General features: G+C 42.4%; 3 protein-coding genes across 4 annotated transcripts in view; 1 reads left to right on the top strand and 2 right to left on the bottom strand.

The window, feature by feature from the left end:
- Nucleotides 1-13259, bottom strand: part of LOC124114019 (probable ATP-dependent RNA helicase DDX47) — a 29035-nt gene extending 15776 nt beyond the window's left edge. For both annotated transcript variants that reach the window (XM_048386931.1, XM_048386932.1), the window contains exons 1-5: nt 13119-13259; nt 11495-11588; nt 9722-9910; nt 2800-2871; nt 1184-1254 (exon numbers count right to left, since the gene is read on the bottom strand). In XM_048386931.1, coding sequence (XP_048242888.1) covers nt 1184-1254; nt 2800-2871; nt 9722-9910; nt 11495-11588; nt 13119-13196 — 504 coding nt within the window. In that variant the 5' untranslated portion in view covers nt 13197-13259. The remainder of the gene's footprint in view (nt 1-1183; nt 1255-2799; nt 2872-9721; nt 9911-11494; nt 11589-13118) is intronic.
- A 226-nt stretch (nt 13260-13485) lies between these two features.
- LOC124114020 (PHD finger-like domain-containing protein 5A) lies at nt 13486-17537 on the top strand. Its single transcript, XM_046474548.2, has 4 exons — nt 13486-13561; nt 15042-15065; nt 16112-16278; nt 17210-17537. The coding sequence occupies exons 1-4, from the start codon at nt 13510-13512 to the stop codon at nt 17297-17299; spliced, it is 333 nt and encodes a 110-aa protein (XP_046330504.1). The 5' UTR covers nt 13486-13509; the 3' UTR covers nt 17300-17537.
- A 2690-nt stretch (nt 17538-20227) lies between these two features.
- LOC124114022 lies at nt 20228-24497 on the bottom strand. The gene is made up of 3 exons (XM_046474550.2): nt 24375-24497; nt 22815-22946; nt 20228-21652 (listed from the first exon to the last, which is right to left on the bottom strand). Exons 1-3 carry the CDS (start codon nt 24433-24435, stop codon nt 21414-21416), a joined length of 432 nt encoding a protein of 143 aa, XP_046330506.1. The 5' UTR covers nt 24436-24497; the 3' UTR covers nt 20228-21413.
- Between the last annotated feature and the right edge of the window lie 1166 nt (nt 24498-25663).

The following is a 25663-nucleotide window of genomic DNA, read 5'->3' as shown; positions in this document are numbered from 1 at the left end:
ATAAAAATATTACTAAAAATTGTCAAACTTACATCTAAGTTATTATTTCCATGCAATCGCGTGTAATGTAAGTCAAATGACATCGTCGTCTCGATTTCTCAGCTCGGACACGATGTTTAATGCCAAAATATATGCATGCTGTCACAGCTCGTGACCTAACATGATACACCGTGAAGTTCCATATTTTTAATACAGATTGCAATTTCCTGCCTAAAAACATTAGGAATAACAAGATTTAAAACATTTTTTTGGTCAAAATCTGAAATTCATGACACACGCGGACAGTAACATAGCTGTAATTTAATTGGCTGCCTTAGGTCACATGCTCAAATTTAACCAATCACGAACCTTGTAGCAGATTTCTGCAAGAAAGAGTCATTAGAAACCAATTTTTATCAATAACAAGCAGATGAAAAAACAAACTTTCTAGCGGTGTGTCATATGACAGTCTTCGACGAACGTGTTATTCATACGAAAACGGAGGTATTTCTTCATGTTTATTGCATAATGAAACTGTAACACCATTTACAATACCGGTATTCGCTTTCAATGTCTTTTCACTTTCAATATATTCAGTTACGATCTAAACACACATTGTCGAAGACCTATAGAAATCTGTTAATGGCAGATTGTTATACTATTTTATTTTAGTTGACAATGCTCATTGGATAAGCAAGGATATACCTACGTCATCTAGTAAAATAAATTGCATCATTGTTCGAGTCACAAATAACACAAATAACAAAAATCAAGTACAGTTTCCACTAATATACAATTTCAAGCCTAGTGCTATGACTTGTACACATATCATAATAGTTATCTGATAAAAGATAATTTAAAATTTGTTTGGCTACCTAAAATCTTGGCTTGTTCTGTTGATTTTACAAGTGGCTACCTTGAAAAAAGTACTTGTAGCCATATGGCTACTAGTTAAAGAATTAAACTTATAGGCCTGATGACCGACCACCTGTTCCCCATGTTAGACACCTCTAGGGACAAGCGTGACAACCTGGAGACGTACCAGGAAATTATATGTAACTGTGGCGTTAAACAAAAAACAAACAAACATGTAACAACATAAAAAACTTTCCAAAGCCAGATTTCATGGTAAGGAACAGCTGCTACATTTACAGTCAAACTTGCTGTAGCGACCCTACACAGCAGACTACAGGCACACACTCACCAGAAATTTCAGATTACGCAGATTGAAGCCCTTTGTGTTTTCTAGATGGTCGACCAGTCGCCCTGGGGTGGCTGAAAGCGACAACAGCATATTGATCATCGTGAACAGTCAGCAAAACCACTATTTCAAAACTATCTATACTGATGACATGCATAACGTATTCGACGTAAAAAGCGCCCACGGCGATATTTGTTAATATATTGGCTAGTGAACAATCCCAATTAGCACCCCTTCCGATTGATCCATGTACATAAGACTTATTTATTCGCGTATAATACGCACTTGTGTGTTATATGCATCCTTAATTATGGGCAATTAAATTCTGGAAAAATATATCTGTCGTATATAAACATTTCAGGCTGTCACCAAAAAAACATTCTAATAAGAGCCCCCTATTTCTAATTTTGAGAGCGTCAAATACGGTATGTCTTTTTGAATATATATCATTAGTCATGTTGAAAATATTTATTATAACTTTTCCTCTGAGGAGTTTTTTGAAAATCTAACCAATATAGCTTCTCCCTCAGTGTAGGTTCCATTGGTACAAACATTTTGGTTTGTATGAAAGTACAGAATTGAACATCACTGAGTTAAAGTTGTCACAATGTGAATGAGGACGTTTTAAGCCACTTTCAGCACATTCAGCTATATTTCAGTTCACATTACCGTATATGACCGCGGATAAGCCGACCCCGTAGATAAGCCGAGGTGTTAACTTGACCATTGAAATACGAAAGAAAATGGTATGACCCGCAGATAAGCCGAACCAGGAATTGAAAGGCAAAAAACACTGCGAAGTCGGACTGCAAGACATGTGCCGGTACTCGCAGATATTCAAAAATATAAGATGAAAAACGTTGTAATTATATTGAAAAAGTCATTATTATTTCTAATAAAGATTTAACAAACCAGTCATCCACTTTCATAATGTGGGAAGCTGTTTCTCGTGGTTTTTTTTAATCTCATAATGATCGTTATATGTTGCCATCAACAACGAAGCGCCATTTTGTGAATCGGTGTATATAGAATTATGAACCCGTGAGAAAATATATCGGCTAGAGCGAAGACTCGCAGTTTGAATTCAGCATCGTAAGCATGGCGTTTTCGTTTCAAACTCATGATGAGAATGTCCAATGTCAGTAAAAATATACCAACTTTTATAACCCCCTTTACACCACTATTGTATGTTAATCCAATTGAATTAAATAAACTATCATACTATGAACACATTGAATGACCATCACTTACTCACAGGCTTCTCCAGTTTATTAAACTACAATATTACAATATGTCAGTAACAATAATGCACCATTCTGAATTTCTGTTGTAAACAGTTACATTAACTATAGAATGGAAGCACAAAACTAAATTAGTGTCGAAAGACAATTTTTTCTTATTAGGATTGACTTTGGCTCATGTTATAGTGATCATGGTAGTAAGGGAATTGTTAAGATTTCAATGTTATGGACCTCAAACATGCAAAATAACTTCATCATGTTCATGCAACTTAAAATTTGACCCATCTAACATGTCCATGATGTAGAATTCAATTTTTACACATCAAAGTTTGACAGTGGTGTCTGTCTGTATTACGAAGATGAGAGAGCAGTTCTTACCAATTATAACATGTGGTTTCTTCGCTAACACCAGTGCTTGTGTCATCATGTCGATACCGCCGACCACCACAGCTGCAATGAATAACAGCACCTGTCAGCATGACATGCATCTAGCCCAGCACCATCTTCTTCTAACTGAATGTTCTTCAAGATTTCTTCAAGATGTAGTACAATTTGTTTCTTTGTTTGTTGTTTAACGCAGCACTCAGAAATATTCCAGCCATATGGCAGCAGTCTGTAAATAATCGAGTCCGGACCAGACAATCCAGTGATTGACATCCAGTCATTGAGCATTGATCCACGCAATTGGGATATGATGACATGCATCAACCAAGTCAGCGAGCCTGACCACCCGATCCAGTTAGTCGCCTCTTATGACAAGCATAGTCGCCTTTTACGGCAGATATCTGATTGGCTGAAAATACATGCATCATTTGGTTTGATATGCATTTCAATCAGGGTTCACCTGGTACAACCTACAATGGTGGGGGTTGTCAGATGCGGAGACAAGTACTGAGTAAGAGCTAAAGATCCCATCACCGGTAATGAGACTGGCATCATGCACATTCTAAACATGTCACGCAGCAAACATTCAAAGTTCTAGTTTCATGTTTCAGTGTTCTTCAGTGGCCTTTAACATCCAACATAGAAACAAAGCAGCTACAGTTTTGTGTATTATCACTGTATAGTAGAAAAGTGCTGTTCCCTTGTTCCATCTACTTCCAACATTCTCCTCCCACTTGAAAATATCCACGTTAGAATAGGCCTCCAGCATCCCATGCTTGCCGTAAGAGGCTACTAACGAGATCTGGTGCTCAGGCTCACTAACTTGGTTAATGCATGTCATTGTATCCAAATTGCATAGATCAACACTCATGTCAATCACATGATTGTCTGATCCAGACTTGATTATTTACAATTTGTAGAATTTTCCTATTCGGAATATTCTATAAGTAATACGTTACCACTGTTATACCGAGGCTGTTGTCTCCCACAACTGCTGCTATAGCGAAATCTACCACAGAGATCTCAATTACCTCATGCAGCACGTGCGTAGCCACCTAGCTGCCATGTGACACCCTTCACTCTTGTCTCCTGCAAGAGCAAGTGCTCGGGGGACGGACGGGCGGGCAGCAGCCCAGTGGTAACGTATTACTTATAGAATATTCCGAATAGGAAAATTCTACAAATTACATTAAGTAATACGTTACCACTGTTATACCGAGGCTGACTACCACAGTAGGCGGTGGGGAGCACCTACAACCCGAATCCTGACTGCTAGCGTTCCTTCCGACCAGCGGAAGTAAACACCAAGGCGGAAGCACTCGATGTGCATGCACCTAGCTAGGCGTTACCCTATAGGAATACCAAAGCACTGTCAAGCGCATACCGTAAGGCTCAATCGTCATTGCCAAAACGATTGGTGACTCCAAACGGCCCCACTGGATAGGTATTTCATCGCCGCAGCGGATGAGAACACTGTATCCGCGTGAGCTTAATCTTAGATCAGGTTAAACAGTCGAAAAGAGGGAAATTAATTTCATTCAGACCGTATATCCCAGAGCAAGCCTACTTAAAGTATGCATTAGGCGCGTGACCTAATTCCAGTATTTGTAAGCATGCATCACAAGGTTGGGATACACGACAGACAATTAAAGACATAATTGTCAAAATACAAATAAGGACAAAGCACACAAAAAGCCGCCCTCACCTGTGGTGTGAGTGCGCTGGTTTGCGGGACCCCAACTCCTGTACCCACGGCAGTGGGAACATTGGAGTCGACCCAGATTGACCACCGTGCAAGGTCAGACGCCTGAGGAGTTCGGAATTGCGCTGGGCACACCCCTTAGGTGCCCGCTTGCGCCGCGATCCGCGGGCCAAGACGGTGCACACTCTCCACGACGGCATCAGCGACCTGTTTGAGGTAATGATTGGCAAAAACCGAGTCAGAACGCCAGTAACAACCTCGTAATATTCTGCGAACAGAGATATTCGAGTGTAGGGCAAATGTTGCCGCTAGCGCCCTGATCTCGTGCGGGTTTGACCCCGCTACCGGTAACCCCCGAGACCGGTACGCCAGATTGATGACAGAACGAAGCCACAACGCAATCGAGTTGCGAGTTATGTCAACCGTGCGATTAGGGTTACACGATATGAACAGACGGTCACGCCCTTGTCTACGTTCATTCGAAGCCTTAAGATAATACTTAAGGGCCCTAACCGGACACAGCGCTCTGTCCTCAGTATCAGCAGGATGTAAGATTTCTTTGAGTGATCTTACAGTGAATTCTCTCTCCGTTTGCCCGACTCTCTGATTCTTGGCGACGAAGCCCATGAGCAGGCTCAGGCGGACCGCTCCTTCGTCACCCCTATCGAATCGTACCTTGGCGACATCGAGTGCATGAATTTCGGATACACGTGCCGCCGTGGCAAAGGAGAGGAGAAATGCTGTTTTCCAAGTCACATGCCGGAACAAGCACTATGCAAGGGTTCATACGGAGCTTCCGTAAGTGATTGCAACACTAGGGAAAGATCCCAGGCCGGTGCCCGAAGGCGGCCCTTCTTAAGATCGTGCTGTTTGAAACCCTTGATAATACCCCGTATCACCGGCTCTTTGGAGAGACTGGTACCCATAGCAACGTCCCGTACCGTAGCAACGGACGAGACATAGTTGGCAATGGAACCCCCGGAGAGTTTCCGGGTCTCTCGCAAGTGAGACATGAAACGAGCAATATCCTGCACAGATACCTTATCTGGCGAATGAATGTGATGTTTACAACACCACTTCGTGAAAATAACCCAACGTGCATTATACACCTTCTGGGTAGAATCACGATGCATACTAACGTATGCCCGAGACGCCCGGCGAGAAAAAACTTTACTCCTCAGACGCTCGGTGACAACATCCACGCGTGCAGATTGAACTGCCCTGCGTTTGGATGAATTTGACGGGTGTGAGGGTGGATCAAGAGATCCGGTCTCACAGGCAGTGGAAGTGGCGACTGCGTGACCTGGGTCAGCAAGTCGGGGTACCACGATCTGTTCGGCCACATGGGCGCGATCAGTAACATTCGACAGCGAACACCTCGGAGCCGGCTTAGAATGTGTGGTATCAACGCTGTCAGCGGGTAAGCATAAGCGACCAAGCCCGTCCAGTCTAACGCGAGAGCATCGTGATCGATGGCCCTCGGGTCCGGGACTGGTGATACAAACAACGGGAGTTGATTGTTGAACCGCGTTGCGAACAGGTCGACCATCGGACGACCCAAACGTTCGCACAGCCACTGAAACACTACTGGGTTCAGCATCCACTCTGTGGGGCTCGGATCCTGAGGCCTCGATAGAGCATCGGCCAGTACGTTCCGCACACCTGGGATGTGACGGGCGCGTATCTGGCACGGGACACTGTCCACCAGAGCGTAAAACTCGAACGTGAGATCGAGTAGCGAGTGACTGTGGGTTCCCCCCAGTTTGTTCACATAGGACACTACCGTCGTGTTGTCGGTCGCCAGCATGAGCCGGGCGTCGACGAGACGATGCTTCCAGTGATTGACTGCGTTGATCACTGCCTTGAACTCGAGACAAGTGATGTGAAGACCTAGTTCGTCTACGCACCACAGCCCCGAGCTCACCTCCCCCTTTAGATGGGCGCCCCAGCCCACTAGAGAGGCGTCTGTATACAGGGTCAACGTGGCCCGGTAGGGCCGCATAGAGACTCCTGATAAGACAATGTAAGGGACCGTCCACCACTCCAGATGCGGTCGGAGCCGATCCGGGAGGGCGACGGTCGCACTGTTCACCTCCGTTGCTAACAACTGGATTAAAAACCGTTGCAGCGGGCGGAGTTGGAGACGACCCCGTGCGGTGCAGTCCTGGGCTGATACAAGTAGCCCTAACAGCTGTTCCCAAAAGTGAACAGACTGTTGCACCGCTAAGACTTTGGCAATCATCGCCTGAATTTTGTGCCACCGGTCTGGGGGGACAAAGAGGCGATGGGACACCGTGTTGAACCGACCTCCGATGAACAGCAAGTTCTGAGAAGGGGTTAACTCGCTCTTGGGGAGATTGATAATCCACCCAATTTGCTCCAAGAGTGAGTGAGTTGGTTTTTACGCCGTTTTTAACAGTATTCCAGTTATATCACGGCGTGTCAGCTTAATGTGGGAGGAAAGCCCGAAGTGATGCAGGTCCCAGATGCTCCAAGAGCCGACGTGCGAAATCGAGATGGCGTGACAGGGTGTCCGTCATTCGATTTGCTACTAGCGAGTCGTCCAGGTACGCGAAGTACCGGACACCCCTCCTGTGGAGGAACCCCACTATGGGGGTGGTTAACCGGGTGAACAGCCAGGGAGCGGACGTGTGAATCATTCTGAGTTCGGCACTGTCCTACTTGGGAACGAGAAATATCCTGGAGGAAAACCCCGGTGTTATTTCTGGTAGAGCTAACTCCCGTACTGCCCCTTCTCCACCAACCTGCCGATGGCATCGGCGAGGATGGGAAGATCGGTTTCCGAATCGAAACCTGCCAACAGGGCAACGGTGAGCGGCGGATTCGCTTTGAGATCAAGCCAAGAGCCGTACCGAATCGTGTTGACCACCCACGGGTCGTCGAACACTTGTTCCCAATTCTCCCAGTAAGTCTGGAGTCTGGCTCCCACTGGGGAAGGAGAGGGGGCCCTGACAGGTTGCGGCAGGCGCAACTGTCCAGGGCCAAGTGACTCGGGTTCGCCTAAGGGCCAACCGAAGTTGGCGCTGTCGGCATACGAACCCCTCCAATGAGAGTCACCTGGAGGGGCCCTTGCCGTCCGTCGACGACTTGGGCTTCCCCCAGTTCCCCGTCTTCCCGCGAAAGGGCAGCTGATTGCCCATACCGGAGCCCTCAGGGCGGGGCTACTTCCCAGAGGAAGAAGAACCCAACCCCTTAGACCTACAGGCCGCAGCAGCCTGGGGCGCGCTCCGGTTAGGAGCGGCACCCAGGCGCCTATGCAGGGACCCAACAAGAGCAAGTGTGTGCCGAGAGTCCTCGGCAACGAACTCCAGGGAAGCATTTAAACTGAGCAGGCAGTTGTAAATGCGCTGGTCACGGTCCGTGGGAGAACCTTCGACCAGACGGGCCGCTGCAGCCAAGTAAGTGTCTCCGTGAGACAAGGAGTGCCGAGCGAGGGCGTCCAGCTGGTGCAAGGTAGCTTGCGTTACCGTAGCAGCCGGTGGGGCACGGACACCCAACCGCTCAACATGGGCCTCCGCGGTAGGACCAGCCTCGGGAAAGGCAAGGTCATGTACCGGGAATAAACCCTTTCTCCACGACGTCGGAGGCAACGGGAGACCCCGACCGGAGGCCGCCGCGAAGGCGTTCTCCAAGGAAGGCTTGAAACCGTGCAGCAAGGTCGATGCGGGGAAAGCCGTGTCGGAAGACTCATCGTATACCTCGGAGGAACCCACAGTCGTGGATTCCCCGCGGTACCGGCCGGGGCATGTCCTCAAAGAGGTCATAAACCATGGCCACGTGGTCCTAAACCGATAGCGGGAGCAACGGTTCAGGGGAAGGACCGGTGACCACGGGAGCCGCCGCCGTACCGGTGGACCCCGCGGCCACCGAAGTGGCCGGGGACGGAACAGCCAGCGGCCTATCCTGATAAGGCCGCCAGCTTGGAGTCCACAAGTTATGCAAGTAATGCAGCGACGGAATCCCCGGACAGCACACGGGCCGCCAAGAGATCCGCCGCTTTACCGGTGGACCCCGCGGCCACCGAAGAGGCCGGGGACGGAACAGCCAGCGGCCTATCTTGCGATAAGGCCGCCAGCTTGGAGTCCACAAGTTTCGACAACAATGCGGCGACGGAATCCCCAGACAGCCCGAGGGCCGCAAGGGGATCCGCCGCAGCCGAGGAGGTGGTACCCGCACGGGGACCCCGACCGGACGAACCGGCCACCACAGGGGTGGAGACGGACTGTACGTACAGCCGGTACCACTCAAACTCCGCAGGCCCCAGACCTTCGCACAGGATGCACCGGGTGTCCCCGCAAGGAACCCTGCACCGCGGGCAATGATCGTGGGGATCCCGGGACGACAAAAACTTTCTGCACACCCCACAACTCCGAGGAGCAGGGGTAGAGGGGGTGGATACTGGGGACATATCCATGTCAGACATTGATTGTTTGCTATAAACAAAGAACAAAACATGGTTACAACGCATGCACCACAATGATTCACAAACGAACATTTTCACAAGAAAATAAACGAGCAATGTGAACATATAACATACACATATAACTTTTATTAAAGAAATAAGTTATGTTAACCCCCAAAACATACAAGAACAGGGGAAACGTAAAACACAACGTGCATACGGGAACCCCGCAAGTATATAGAAAAAAGGGCGGGAAAAATTTTTCGTTTGGCGGGAAAATTATTACCAAGCGTAGCTACCGCAACGACCCATAAAAGCACAGTTTATTAGAGAATAAACTATAATAAATATCACCAAATCTTCAAGGAACGCTTCAGCAGGAGAAAACACGTCTTGCTAAGCAGACAAGAGTGAAGGGTGTCACATGGCAGCTAGGTGGCTACGCACGTGCTGCATGAGGTAATTGAGATCTCTGTGGTAGATTTCGCTATAGCAGCAGTTGTGGGAGACAACAGCCTCGGTATAACAGTGGTAACGTATTACTTAATGTAATTTGTTGTCATGCAGATGGAATATTGCTGAGTGGGCCATCAAACTACAACAGTCAGTTGGGGAGGTCAGGAAAGGCAGTTACTTTTGTGTCACAGTTAGTACACAATGTTTCTGAATCCAAAGCAGCTGAACTTTGCTGAGTGGGCCAAAAAAAACCGTCAGTTTTATTCCTGTGCTGTCCTCTGGCTGGAATTGTGGTGAGTGTGGCGTTCAACAATAAACAACGAAACTCTACATACCAGTTTTGACGCCAATGCTCGCCCCGAGAGCTTCAAACTGCTCGGAGATCTGGAATGCCAGTTCCCTGGTGGGAGTCAGAACAAGGGCGAACATTCTCTGGGGCGTGTCCAGGAGAGCCTGGAGGATGGGCAGGGCGAACGAGCCTGTTTTACCAGACCCTGTCTCAGCCAAGCCTATCACATCTTTACCTGGAAATACAAAGAGGAAAATCAACACTGATCAACATGATCAATCCTTGCTCTCATTGTTAACATGTTCTCATAGAGCCCCATATAACTTTTTAAGCAATTGAGGTTTTACTCGAGGTTTCTATTTTAATTGGGTTATTACATGTTTCATTGGGTAACCAATATTTTTTCACTTATCTATTCATCACCCTTATGGATTTTTCCAAAAATGAGTAAAGATTTTGAGATTTTAAATGAAATGTTTTAGATGTAACGGTATATAATGGTTCTAAATATAGGCTCAACTCAGAAAGTAAACTCGTAATTGTGTTTCGGAAATTAGCTCCGTAGTATGCATGCTGAAAAAACTTTGTTGGGTTTTTATGCGAGCTGAACAACCTTTCATCTGACCAATCAGCATGATCAGAGCGTTGCTTACCAGACCGAGGAAGTAAATGTTTGACTCAGAATGTGTTTTCTAATCATGCATCCCCCAAATGGTTAACATGGGGTATTCCAAACGATAGATGGGATAAATATTTGAAGTGGAACAGACTTTCCATAGCCCTAGGGAAGTACTGCCATACAATTTCATCCATCTATTAGACATGTCAGAATTTTGACCAGATTTTAATGAGACTGAAAATGAACACACTTGACGTTGGATTTGACTTGATGATTATGTTGATATAAGTTATTATGTGTGAGTAAAGGCTGAATGGCCAGTATGAAGATGGATCTGGGATTTTTAAATCATGCATGAAATTCTCAATGTGTTTGTTGGGCAATATTTTTTGCATATTTTACGTTTCCTGATATGATATCCTAAAGATTTCTTTCGCCGGCCTGAATGAGCTCATTAACATGCTGTGATCACGGATGCAGAAACCTCTCTAACGGAATAAGCAGGATATGACAAGCAGGGACGAGGGTTATCATTTATTGTTTGCAACAAAGCTTCAGAATGGGGGATGTACTGGCCCTTTAATGCCTCTATGATAAGCGTTCCAATCACATTGTGTGATCCAGCTTGATCATGATGATGTTGGAGGAAAGACACTGATGCAGTTGTTGAAAGTTTGTCACTTCTCGTGAAACTAATGAGCATGGGTATGATACATGATATAGGCAAATTTGGAATTCAAACCCAGGATCATAGGTTTCTGGCACACCCAAGGGATGCAACTCTGCAAACAGAGGTGCAGGGCTAGTGCCTTAGATCACTAGGTCACTTGTTTCTCTCACTGATTGCAGTGCTAGTGCCTTAGATCACTAGGTCACTTGTTTCTCTCATTGATTGCAGTGCTAGTGCCTTAGATCACTAGGTCACTTGTTTCTCTCATTGATTGCAGTGCTAGTGCCTTAGATCACTAGGTCACTTGTTTCTCTCATTGATACTGATAACCAACATGTACAAGGAACAAAGAAGTAACATGTAGTTTCACAGAAAAAAACCACTTTAAACAGAGAACTATTGTATTTTGTTCTAGAACTCCAACCCTTGAAGGAGCTCTAGTCAGTGTGAGATTTAATCATGGTAACTATGTTAACCTGAAAGTCTCAAATTATTTATATTCAAAACTGAAATTAATAAGACTGTTGTACCATCCAAGGCAATAGGGAGTGATTCCTTCTGTATTTGTGTTGGGACTTTCCACTTCAGTTGCTCACATGCCTCACAAAGTACATCCACAATGCCCTGCAAGCAATAATCACAATGACAACAATTGATAGCCGATGCTCACATCACAGAGATCCAATAGCAAAATGTACTTAACTGCATTTTAGTAATATCTAAATAAAAAATCTAATTTGTTTGTTGTTTTATGCCACTCAGCAAACTTCCAGCTACATGATGGCAGTCAGTATATAAGGGTTATAGCGAAAACGGCACCTCAGCAAAACGTCACCGGGCGAAAACGGCACCGATTGGCGAAAACGGCACCTCGACTCAAGCGAAAACGGCACCTCGACTCGAGCGAAAACGGCACCTTATTTATTTTTTACCTTGGTCAAATAAATGATATTAAACTTACATTGTAACTTGCAAAGGCCAATAATTGTGAGATGTTAAAACAAGTTTACATTAGAAATTAGCCTCTGCTCCAACTATAATCCAACTAAGCTAAACTTATTGTGAAAACACTATACGCTTTGAAGTTTTAAGTACCTTTACTCAATTAAAACTGAAACTGTATTTAAGAGGCCTAACATGGGGCTGTCAGTTCACAATTATTCACAAAGGCCTTTCGATGTGTTGCATGCGAGACGAATGTCAGAAAAAATCAACATGCTGTATCCTTTGATAACTGTGACCAGTGGACCCATTGTGTATGTGGAACGGAATTTCTGTGGCCCGTTAAAGAGAAATTTGCCGGACTGAAGAAGACTTCCCTTTCCGCTGTGTGAAATGCGTTGCTCCCTTCATTGAAGAGGTGATCGGTAACTTTGATGTCAGTTTCCATTCAGAAGGCGCTGAAGAAATGAGAGTACCAAACCTATCGGAAATTCACATTACGGCTTCAGATGTACTCTATACATCAAATACCATGTAAATAAACCATGTATATTACCACAAAGATCGTTGTTATCGTTATTAAAAATAGAGGTGCCGTTTTCGCCCGACACATAGTAGCCGTTTTCGCCAAATGCGGTGCCGTTTTCGCCAGAGAAATCGGTGACGTTATGCTGAGGTGCCGTTTTAGCCTGCACCCGTATATAATAGAGTCTGGATCAGACAATCTGGTGATTGACATGATCATCGATCCAAACAATTGGTATGTGATGACACACAATCAACCAAGTCACTGAGCCTGACCATCGGTGATCTTTCAAACCATCAGTCGGCTCTTACGATAAATGATAATGGTAACATGTATTCAAAAACTTGCCATTGATAATTATGACTGTGTTGTTTAGAAAATCAAAAGACACCCGTAATGCACATCCACCAAAAATACACGCAATAAATGAGTATATTTACACCTGAGACATCATCAACATAACTTTATTAAAAAATCTATATTGTTATGTTTTTTTTCTAAACAGAATGATCTAGGCATAGTCGGGCCCGGGAAGGAGAATCCATGTTATTCACGTTAATATTCATTCCTACAAAGTATGGAATCTCGTTTGTCAAAACAAGCTGGGTTCTACATATCATTACAAAGTACATGCTCAACTAAGCACGCTAAAAGGCACCAAATCAAGGAATTCAAAGTACACATACAAGTGACTTGAATGTAACAGGTGTTTCTTCGGCATCCTCTTCAACATTTGATGAAGCGATCGCTTCCTCTTCTTCCATGTTTTGTTTAGGATTTCAACGATGACCACACGTGCGAGCTTCCAGGCGGAAGTGGATTATCTTTCCTGGGTTTGTTGAAATGAAAGAATCCGAAAAACGTTTAATACGAATAGTAAATTCTTTAAAAAATGGATATTTTCTTTTAAGTACTGTTTTCCTAACCATAACATAAGCGTAAGTACAATAAGAAAACTAAACATAATTATATTAAATAATTGTCGTATTACCATAGATTTTTAGTCGTATGAGGTTCGTACGGATACTTGTTATTGATTCCATTCCCAATCCACAATTCTGTATTCCCTCTTACAAAATGGCGAAGCATCATCCAGATTTGATTTTCTGTCGAAAGCAGCCGGGCGTTGGTTTGTAAATTTGTGTTTATTCGGGGTGTTTTTATGTTCCTTGCAGCCAGGTTTGTCCGGTCAAATGTTTTAAAGCCATGATAGAGATGGTTAGAGATAACAGATGGACACAGAGGATAATATTTTGATCGGATCATGGTAAACAGGTAACAGACGTAGTGAAAACGTTTCTTGTGTGGACCTTTATCCTCATTCAGTCACTGATCCAGGGAGGACTGTCAGACTTTGTCACTCATCAAGTGCTGGTGTAAGAGTGTTGTGTATTGAGCCTGTTATCACATACCATGAGGCTAAAATATTACTGGTGGAAGGTTTAACATTTGTAGACGCACAACTGCTGATGGCATGGCTGACTGTTTTTCATAATTTGTTCTTTCATCATGTTTATGTCCCCAACATTGGTCGGATAGTTCAGAAAGTGGTTAACAATGTTCGTTTGTTAGTTATTGGGGGTCTAGCTGCAGTAACTGTACCTCTATGCTGCTCCCTGATAAACGATTTTGATATTGTTTGTCGCTACACAGAGCTATGGGCTGTCCCGAAGTGATTTCTTAATAGATTCCTGATCCAAATCTGCATCACCCTTTATATGCTTCAGCCAAGTGCATGATTCCAAGGCTGTAGGTTAACTTGTAATCTTACCAAATTGTAGCCATCATGGAGAATTCATAGCCACTCCCTACTCGCAGACAAAATTCACGGTGAACTAGTGGTCAAAACAAATACAGTGGAGAAGTAGGACTGTATAATGATTTATTACATATAATTATAGAATTATTATGTGACAAAAGTTATTTCAAATTTTAAAGAAAAATAAATCCTTGATACATTATGGCCTGGCATGACATTTTGCCAATTATCTTTTTTGGATGTGTTACCTCCAATGTAATCTTTTCAGCTTGGATCTTTTCCTTCTCGGCTTGGATCATGTGGATATACTTACCTGATTATTTTTTATAATAATAGTTACAAAGATCCTGCTAAAGAAATACTAATACTTAATGTATTTTAAAAAAAATTACTTTATTCACAAAAGAGCCTGCCAAAGAAAACACTCAGAAACATACACTTATCTTGCATTTTGGAAGTGATGCAACCAATCATATGCCTACATACAAAATTCACTCCAGACTTGCCAACGAATTCACCATAAATTGTGTCTACAAGTTGGGAGTGTCTATGAATTCACTGTTTCTTGATCCCAACCTTACAAGTACTTTGAAAGTTGCACAAACAAAAATGTAAGAATATAGAATATAGCATATTAAGTTTGATGCAGAATTGCATTGGAAATCTATTAGGAAAACACTATGTGATAGTCCATAGCTCTGTGTGACAAGTCAGTATTAAAATCGTTAATAAGGAGCTGCACACAGATACGGTTACCACAGCTACCAGGGGTGATTTCAGACATGATTTACTGTTCAGTTGAATGGTACCAATGATTCACTGTACTAATTTTTTCTGGTTACAATTTCAGCTATTGGGAGGCTCTGTGAAAAATGTAAGTATAACCATGATAATTGTAATAAAATTTCAAATAATATTTCATGCTATCACCATGATCACCAAGTTTAATTGTTACCATTGCCTATATTCATTAAGAATAGATAAACATGATACACACTCTGTATTATATATAATACATGACTCATAAGTATGATATATACATGTACTGATTTTAACACTGTTGATAGGTTACTTTCTTAGCTCAGTATATGAATGTGTAAAACTGTCAAATCATGAAAAGAACACTACATCAGTAATTTCGGAGTTCAGTTTAAACATGATAAACATGTGTTGCAATTAGAATGATTAAGCCCAATTATGTATTAATAAATGTATGGCAAAATCAATTTGTGTTAGGTCTGATGTGAAATTTAATCCTAGTATCTCTTGAGAATGTTTAAAATAAAGGTGGTCCTTGAGGTTTGCTCCTATGGTATTTAATCCCCCTCCCTTCCCAACCCCGAACTCCTTTAACTAGTAGTGTTACGATTACGACAAGGTGATAGGATGTAATGGTCTTTAAAATAAGGTTGACCATCAATGGTTACAAGATAACCTATGAACAGTGACTGCCTCATGGCCTGCCTCAGAGGGAGGTCGGTGGTTTGATTCCTGGTCGTGTTAGCCTTCTTGTAGCTGGGCTTTTAGGGGATACAACAAGGAGTGTTCAGGTCAGAGTCAGTATACTGTGTCTGAGTGGGGTATACACATAAATATGCATCAAAGTATCTCAGCAGACTAGTAAAACCTTCAAACCGGTATGTCCTGTCAAGTACAAGCAGCCACATGTGCATGCATGTCACTATATATTATAACCCCACTTCAAGCAGCCACATGTGAATGCATGTCACTATATAACCCCACTTCACCTCACCTCACTAATGCAACAAGGACTTGGGGATAAGCCATGTCATTTTAAGTGTAGATTCTAACACTTTTCAAGCCAAGTATTGGGGTTATGATTGATGGATGGTTAATGGTCCTTGTTCATCACATCAAAGAAGTTGAAATTACTAATGTTGTAATTGTTTTCATTTGCAGGTGATGGAAAGTGTGTTATCTGTGACTCTTACGTGCGTCCGTGTACCTTGGTCCGGATCTGTGACGAGTGTAACTACGGGTCCTACCAGGGTCGGTGTGTGATCTGTGGAGGGCCTGGTGTGTCGGATGCCTACTACTGCAAGGAATGCACCATCATGGAGAAGGATGTGAGTAGGTCTATGTACTTGGCAGCAGGTAGACACGGCACTGGTCGGAGACAAGTGAAAATCTTGCTGGCTCATACTCCCAAAAGTGTAGATATTTTACATAAACGACTAGTCTAAAAAGTTGTTGGCTATGAGCAATAGTGTCTACCCTTGTACATGGGGGGACGATACAATCCAAGTTGGTGATTTATCAGGCCTGTATCATTATTGTGATATGTGCTATTGTAATATAATTCTTGCATTAATACATCTGACTGATATATTTGAAACAACATCCAGACCTTTTTCATAAGAGTTAGATTTATCAAGGCATATTTTAATTAATTCATGTGCTTGGATATGAGCAATATATCAGTCAGTTTATGTTGGAAATCCTACTTGCTATTGGCATGATACATGTTTTCTGTCATTTCTTCAAAGGATTTATCAGTATGATCAGTACAATGGTTAATTACACATATATATATATACATGTTGTTGTTTTTTCATTTCCCCTAAATGTGCCTGTATCCCTGGTTGTTATATAGGTGATGTGTTAAATGCAGGTTGATTGCCCTTCTGTTTTGTGATCTTTAACATTCAGTGTTATATATGAGTGAGTGAGTGAGTTGGTTTTAAACAGTATTCCAGTTATATCACGGTGTGTCAGCTTAATGTGGGAGGAAAGCCCGAAACGATGCAGGTCTCAGACATTTACCACTTTTGTGAAACCCACGAGCACGGGTATTGTGCTGACAAACCTTGAAACATAATCGGGGCAAACCGGGATTCTAACACGCGATCATAGGTTTCTGGCGTGCCCAAGGGATGCAACTCTGCACAGCCAATCGCAGCGCCTTAGATGACAGGGCCACCCATGCCCCCCAATGTTATATATTTTTAATTTCATGTATGTCATGTGTATTAATCATAACACATTTCCATGTTTTAGAGAGACGGGTGTCCTAAAATTGTGAATTTGGGAAGTGCCAAGACAGACTTGTTTTATGAGAGAAAGAAATATGGCTTCAAGAAAAGGTGATCTGTGTGTTTTTGTGACTTGCCTTATCATTGAAACAAAGACATTTAATTGTTACCATGGGAACACATCTTCAGCAACCATAAGCCATCCTGTTTATCTGTCATAAGAACGACATCTGTGGACAACACTCTCATTCCAGGACATTCAACATCATTTGACTCCGAAGGACAAACTGTTTATCAGATGTCACATACCTGATTTTATGGGAAACATGTTAATAAAGCTTTTTAGATAGAAATGCCTTGCTTCTTTTTCTCTCTAAGTTGAAATATTATTGTTTGTGCATCTGAAAAAATCATGATAATAAATGGGTTAGACAGTATTAACTTATTGAGAAACTAAGAACATGAGATGAATCTTAAAGTGTGCTCAATACACATCCTGATAGTTTTCCCTCTTATTAGAATAGTTGATTGTGAGGACAAATGTATTTGGAACATGTGTAGGGCTTTTAATTTTAAGAATGTGCATAATGATTGGTTTATTCAGCTGCATCAACCTCATGTCATCCTCTATACCCCCATGGCTCGCTGTTGGTAAACCTACACTAACCCCTGCATCCATTCCTGTGTTTCTCGCAATCTCAGATTATCTGCCCTTGATTTAGCTAATGGACGAATCAGAAAGCGAGCTACAACCCAGCCTCAATGTTGGGTTGACAATATCAACAATGTGAAGGCCAGGCCTATTCATTACGATAGAGTTTGCAAAATTCAACTTTGCAAAACTCACAAAAGAAAACCCTAAAAAATCTTGTTGATGGAAAGGATGTCTTATTGTCCATCAAAACTGGCGATGAAAAGTCCTCTCTTACCCATTTCCTGATTTCAACGTTTCATTTGTTGGTAATATAATAATGAAGATCAAGGCAAGGGCCGGTTATTATGGGTTGCGAGAACAAGGGGAATGAACCAGTGGTTAGTGTTGGTTTACCAAATGCGAGATATGGAGGATGACCTCATGTATCCTGGAAAATAGTTCTTACAAGTACTTGTTATCTCCAAGTCAATTTGATTTTATTGGCTGAATCTTAAGCTGAATTGACACACCATCAACCAGGCTGACCACCCGATCCATTCCACAAGCACAGGCTGCTGGGAACCTATGATAACCCAGAATACTCTCATCACAACAACATAACATGGACAGTTTAGGCACCCAGGTAGCACACCTTTCCACACTGAAAACAATACCACCAACATATTTAGTCAGTGAACCAGGGGTTTTCAGCCCAATAGTATACTCAATTCCAAAAGGACATCAACACCTTGGACTTACTGCTGACAGTCAATGCACTGTTTGCAGACACAGGTCTGTGGGGAGTTCCAGCTGTCTGCAATATGTGGCAGAGAACAGATGATAACCTGTGTTGACATGACAAATGTACACATGGAAGTCCGCTTCTGGGGCAATCCTTAGACTAACATCTAGTCTCTGAAATGAACATATCGTACATAAAATAACAGTTCAGTTATCTTAATAAAAATATAATAAAAAGGAGCCCAGTGACTCTCTTCATTTTCAGATACTGCAGTGATCTAGACTTGCCAAACATTATAGACTTGCATGGGCTGTATTTGATATATATTTGTATCAGGGTCTGTAAGACAGACTAGGGCAATCCTGTGCACTGTTTGTCTGTGCATTCCATGCCTTGTCTGTTTGTTTGTTATTTCATATGACGGTAAATATGTGTGTAAATAATCAAATCTGGACCAGAAAATCTAGGAGTTGGCATTATGAGCATCGATCTACATAATTGGGATACGATAACATGCATGAACCAAGTCAGCGACCACCCAAATCTCGAATCTCAGTTCGCCCCAATTTATTGTTCTAGGATTGTCAGCACCGTGCTCGTGGGTTTCACCGAAGTGGTAAACATCTGAGACCTGCATCACTTCGGGCTTTCCTCCCACATTAAGCTGACATGCCGTGATATAATTGGAATAATGTAAATTTTATGTTAAAATCGGCGTTTAACCCAACTCACCATTGAACGCGACGTTAAACCCCATTTCACCTCGCCTCAACAACCAACAGTTGATGTTTCACATTAAGAGCATGCATAGTGTCCACAGCACATGCTCGGGACTTGTTTTTGACAATATGCACACCCTTCTAGACATGTTATTCTATCACTGTGCATCTTGTTTTGTGCAAATACATCACTTTCAATGGATGTCTGTGTGCTGGGATTGGGTTTAATGCTGCTTTTAACAGTATTCCAGTTATATCGCGGCGTGTCAGCTTAATGTTGGAAAAGCCCAGGTGATGCAGGCCTCAGACGTTTACCACTTCGGTGAAACCCATGAGCACGGGTATGGTGCTGACAGTGTGATGGGAACTTGCAACATGAGACCTGCATTTCTTTTGGAACTGCAGTAGGTGTAGTCTAGTGAAGGTGGTGTGCAAAGGTGTGAGACTTGGCACTGTAGGTGTAGTCTACTGAAGGTGGTGTGCAAAGGTGTGAGTCTTGGCACTGTAGGTGTAGTCTACTGAAGGTGCTGTGCAAAGGTGTGATTCTTGGCACTGTAGGTGTAACATTCGCTGGAAACAGCAGTCATGATAATAAAGGGGTGACAATGAGGTGGTTGTTCATTAGCTCAGTGCTTGACATCCAAATAGCATAATGTTGAAGTTCATGTCACAGAGTTCCAAAACTGGTTTTGGTATAGGTTGATATATTTCTTCTCAAAAACTCTAAAACTATTTTGATCATAAAAATTTATCCAAATGTAGACTGCATGTTGTGTGAATCGGACATTTCTATTCTGGTAAGACATATACTCAGGATGTTCATTAACAATTTTATGTCCCATTTTTTTGGCAACAATGGATTCAATTTGCTATTGTGGGATGGGGGAAATGTCAGAATCCTGGATAGACTTGACCTCAAGGAACCAATAAAAACACAACACAAATGAATCATGTACAAAATTATCATTTATTATAAAGATAAAATTACTAAAAGGCACATTTTATTTGTAAAACACTGTATATGCCATTACATATATAAAACTATATGACATACAGTACAGCCTCAGATACTGCCATACATGATGTATGATACATCACTTAACAAATAATGTTTATACCATGCAGGTAAACTCCCTAGTGCTTGGAATGCAATAACTAAAGTAGACTATATGAACAGAATGAACATATTTTAGTCTTATGACAGGCAAGAGAGGGACCATATATATGTATCTTAACTGTTATCATAGCCTCAAATCAGACTGTGATGTGTGGAAACCACTTTTCCAAAGTGTTGGCCTAATACGAACAGTGGTGAAAATCATTTCTGGTAATCGTATTCACTTGAACTAATAAAACCTTATAATGGTAAATTATTCACAAGAATTAAATGGTCACCTAACCTAAAGGCATATGGATAAAGAATGTTCATGTTTGATTAAATGATATGATCAAAAGGGTATATCAAATGTACAAATATACAGGGACCGCTATATACAACAGGTCAATGACAGGGAGGGCATGAGCAATCATGATAATGGCCGACTATAGACAGGATAGTTCTTGTCTGATTAGACCTTAACTGATTCTTATTTTTCTCAATTGTTAACATGTTAAAATCCCAGAAATGATCATGAATCTTGGTGAATTAATGGCTCTGGTTTGTTGTATAGTAGGACATGACTCTTTCTCACAAGTGGTAATTACAGAGTACGGTAAAACATGAAGAACTTTCTAGCTATAAAGTGTACTACACGGAAGTAGAACCCCTCTCACAGTAATATGGTTATAACATAAAATGGGACAAAAACATTTTATATGATCGAAAATAATGAAAATACTTATGTCACATTATTTGGTTTCATGTGATCTGATAAGATATGACTTTGATACTTTCATCAATATTTCAACAATTATTAAATTATAAAATTTTAAGTGAAATCTGCCGGAAAACAAATTTCTCAGTTGACATGCATTTACACACCATGATCACTTTATTTGGTCAGTGATTGTGTAGACATCTGTTTCTTTCAATCTTCCATATCACCTTATTCATCTTGTGTTTTTCAGACTTTGTTTTCACAAGACTTGCATAGATCTACTGATTCCCCAAGGAAAGATCCAAAATGTTTTAGCTTCATAACTTTGGTAGCACATACTGAAAAAATGTCACAAATATCCCCACAATGACTGGTGTCAATGTTGTCAAAGTTGCACCGCTGTTGCAGCCATCCTGGTTGTCACAGTGACAGTAGCGCATCTTCACGCGGTACGTCCCGAGACGCTCCTGACACACCCGTCCTTCGTACATCCCGATCTCCCCAGCACTAGCACACTGTCGGACGTAGCGGATCTCCCACGCTCCATCAAAATACACTGTAATGAAGCAACATAAAGATTGAGTCAGAATTATTGGGTATGTTTGACTCATTTTATTAGGCTCTGTAACATTTCATGAATGATTTTGAAGTCAATTCTTATAAATAAGTCAACAATAATAACTTCACAGACTTCTTTTTAATCATTAAGATAAAACAACTGTAGATGTGATATGATCAGCGCAGCAATGCAACACAAGTCCCACCCACTCTTTTATCAGGAGGGTGTACGGGTGGCCCAGTCGTCGCGATTTGCTGTGCAGAATTGCGTCCCTTGGGCACGCCAGAAACCTATGACTGTGGGTTCGAATCCCGGTTCGCCCCGATTATGTTTCTAGGTTTGTCAGCACCATACCCGTGCTCGTAGGTTTCACCGAAGTGGTAAACGTCTGAGACCTGCATCACTTCGGGCTTTCCTCCCACATTAAGCTGACACGCCGCGATATAACTGGAATACTGTTAAAAGCTGTGGTAAACCCAACTCACTCACTCACTCACTCTTTTATCAGGATAGTAGTCTGTTAGTGGGTATGGCCAAGTGTTTTTTTAAACAAATGCAAAGAAATTTGTTTGGTAAGCCAATCACATGCAAATTGAATCACTTGCATATTAGTAAAATAATCAAATAAGAATTTGTTTGTAGTGTTATACATGCTAACAAAATGTCTTGCCCTCAAGGAAGTAAGAATAATGCAGAATCTAAAAGACAGCTGATATATGAAAGAATGAAATGGCTAAATGCCAATATTGCTTAATTTTTGTTAGGGTCATTGCGGTATAACATTTGTTTATATCAGTTTTTTGACTGGTAAATTCAGTAGCATGTGAACTTTTATCACAGGTAGTTTATCAAATTAAAAATTGACCTCCCATAAGTGCCCTCTACAAGCAACAAGACCAAACTCTCATTTCACAGTGTTTGGAAACATTCTTCAAAGCATAGTCATTTGAATTGTGAGCGAGTATGGTATTACGCCGCTTTTAGCAATATTCCATCAATATCATGGCGGAGGACACCAGAAATGGGGTTTACATCTTGTACCCATGTCGGGAATCGAACCTCGGTCTTTGGTGTGACGAGTGAACGCTTTAACCACTAAGCAACCTGACTGCCCTAGTTATGTGAAATCAGTCAAGCGAGTGTATTTTATTAGCCTTACCTTCTTGCACAACCTTTCGACAAAGGTTTTCATTATCTTGGCACTGCGTCAGATGTTGTGTGACGTTGTCGAACCAGTCGGCACAGTCATGCTGATGGTAGGAGTTGCACTGGAAACACTTGATGGCGGAACCTGCAAACACAAGAGTTCATTACTACAGTCATGCATGATAACGTCATCAGAACAGGCCTAAGGACACCAGTGTTTCAAACTGATAGTGTGTGAAATCGTTCATTTCCATCCAGGTGAAACAACACACAATCAGCCTGACTTTTGTTGAGATTTGGCTTATTTAGGCTATCAATACGCAATGTGCTGTATTTCCTCAAACAGATGCCAGACCTCTAACCGCTACTAGGTCTCTAATAGACAATAGGCTTCAACACTTACAGACACTGGGCCTTCAAGGGACACTTGGCCTTCAACAGGCACTTTGCTTTTAACAGACACTAGGCCTTCTACAGTCACGAGGCCTCCAACACAGTGGGCCTTCAACAGACACAGGTCCTTCAAAAGACACTTGGCCTTCTACATACACTAATCCTTCAAGAAATACTAGGCCTTCAACAGACACTTTGCTTTCAACGGACACAAGGCCTTCTACAGACACTAGGCCTCCAACACACTGGGCCTTCGATAGACAACTTGGCCTTCGACAGACACTGGGCCTTCTACAGACACTAGGCCTTCGACAGACACTTGGCCTTCGACAGACACAGGGCCTTCGACAGACACTGGGCCTTCGACAGACACTAGGCCTACGACAGATACTGGGCCTTCGACAGATGCCTTCGACAGACACTGGGCCTTCGACAAACACTTGGCCTACGACAGACACTGGGCCTTCGACAGACACAGATGGTGCTTTACTAGTCCGGACTAGTGTCTGTTTTATAGTACTAGCCCATTGAGATACCATTTGGAAGTTTAACATGGCTACCCTACTCAGATACAGTATACTGACTCTGAGCTGACCAGTCCTTGTTTTAGCCCCTTAATGCGGAGTGTCTGTCACTGGTACAAGTTCTATCTTTTAGCTTCTGTTGGTATAATGTTCCTGGGAATCAAACCCCCAACTTTCCGGTCTCAGGACAGTTACTTCTTGGAGTCTTGAAGGCATGTCCGTGCTTAAATAATGCACTGTGTATTTCATACTTAAAATACAAATAACGTTCAGGAAAGATTATTTGAAAACATAAGTGTGTGTGCACGCACACACACACAGACACACACACACACACACAATGTGTTTTTAAAATACTAGTAACAAGTGTATTTGAAAGTTTATAAGATTTAAACATTAAACGATTCGTATTTAATGCATTTTCGATTTACTCCGCAGATCAGTTGCCTACATCACTATTTATTATTATCTGACGTTTCTGGTTTATACACATCTTCCATGAAACTATTCAAACCCCGAAACATGGCGGTCTGCGCTATCTTATGGGCACTTCCGTGTGTGTACTACCTGATAGCAAATGGGACGACTGAAGATTTGGAGATCAATTTAAAAAGCCGCCTGCATCTGGCGGTGATTAGTAGTTATCCAAAACTTACCTGTATCCAAAATCACAAATACTGCCACAATAAAGGCGAAAGTGGCAAGAATCGCCTTCATCGTTGAAGTCAACTCGTACCGTATCTGCGGAACTACCTTAGCCGCTTGATAACTAGGTCGCCTCTTGCACAGGTGTGACAAGCGTCCTCAGGGGCCCTCGCTGGGTTGGGACATTCTTGTCAGCAGATTTTAGCTTCTTGATATTCAAATATCAATATTCAATAATTCGCTGAAATTCAATATTCGCTGGTTATAGGATAATGGTGGGTACACGCAGCTGCTAGGGTAGTAAAGATGCACTCACGATAGGACATCAGTCTTATGCGAAGATGTTTTGTAAAATGACAGAAGGCCCGTCTGTTTCACCACAGCATCATACGTAACTAATAATAATAATAATAATAATAATAATAAACAAACATGCAGGCGAGGCCTAGGGTTTTGCGAGTTTGTTTGTTATTATCATTAGTTATACCATTTATACATGGTCCTGTGGTTTCTCTCTCTAGCAAAGTCTTAATTAACGTTGCATTTACCACCAATGTTTCTGTGTGACATTAACGCCAAGTGCATCATGTTTCTGTGTGACATTAACGCCAAGTCCATCATGTTTCTGTGTGACATTAACGCCAAGTCCATCATGTTTCTGTGTGACATTAACGCCAAGTCCATCATGTTTCTGTGTGACACTAACGCCAAGTCCATCATGTTTCTGTGTGACATTAACGCCAAGTCCATCATGTTTCTGTGTGACACTAACGCCAAGTCCATCATGTTTCTGTGTGACATTAACGCCAAGTCCATCATGTTTCTGTGTGACACTAACGCCAAGTCCATCATGTTTCTGTGTGACATTAACGCCAAGTCCATCATGTTTCTGTGTGACATTAACGCTATGTCCGCCATGTTTCTGTGTGACACTAACGCAAAGTCCATCATATGTTTTTGAATGAGCCACCATCAATATTATGTATGACATCACCACCAAGTTCGTCATGCTTGTGTGACATCACCACCAAGTTCGTCATGCTTGTGTGAAATCACCACCAAGTTCGTCATGCCTGTGTGACATCACCACCAAGTTCGTCATGCTTGTGTGACATCACCAAGTCCGAACTACAGGCATAGATGCTGACCTCTACAAACGCACACAGTAACAAGATCAGTTACACGCTTGCTAATGTCTACACACGTCACAGGGCTCCTTATAAAAAAACAAAATGTATCAGCGTATTTTTACAATGTTTATTTATATTATTGAAATGTGACATATTTCATTACACCTAAC

Source organism: Haliotis rufescens, unplaced genomic scaffold (assembly GCF_023055435.1).
Source record: "Haliotis rufescens isolate VD_foot unplaced genomic scaffold, xgHalRufe1.0.p SCAF_62, whole genome shotgun sequence".
In the NCBI taxonomy this organism is placed as follows: Eukaryota; Metazoa; Mollusca; class Gastropoda; order Lepetellida; family Haliotidae; genus Haliotis; species Haliotis rufescens.
Note: the sequence above shows the minus strand (reverse complement) of the source record. Positions and strands in the feature narration are given on the sequence as shown.

Bases quoted from the DNA above. Each gene is read 5' to 3' on its own strand.
- LOC124114022 (XM_046474550.2), bottom strand. From the start codon at position 24,435: ATGAAGGCGATTCTTGCCACTTTCGCCTTTATTGTGGCAGTATTTGTG. The intron at 22,947-24,374 runs GTAAGTTTTGGA...TTGTGTTTGCAG, and splicing joins ATTTGTGATTTTGGATACAG to GTTCCGCCATCAAGTGTTTC. The intron at 21,653-22,814 runs GTAAGGCTAATA...GCTTCATTACAG, and splicing joins TCGAAAGGTTGTGCAAGAAG to TGTATTTTGATGGAGCGTGG.
- LOC124114020 (XM_046474548.2), top strand. From the start codon at position 13,510: ATGGCGAAGCATCATCCAGATTTGATTTTCTGTCGAAAGCAGCCGGGC. The intron at 13,562-15,041 runs GTTTGTAAATTT...TTACAATTTCAG, and splicing joins TCGAAAGCAGCCGGGCGTTG to CTATTGGGAGGCTCTGTGAA. The intron at 16,279-17,209 runs GTGAGTAGGTCT...TCCATGTTTTAG, and splicing joins GCACCATCATGGAGAAGGAT to AGAGACGGGTGTCCTAAAAT.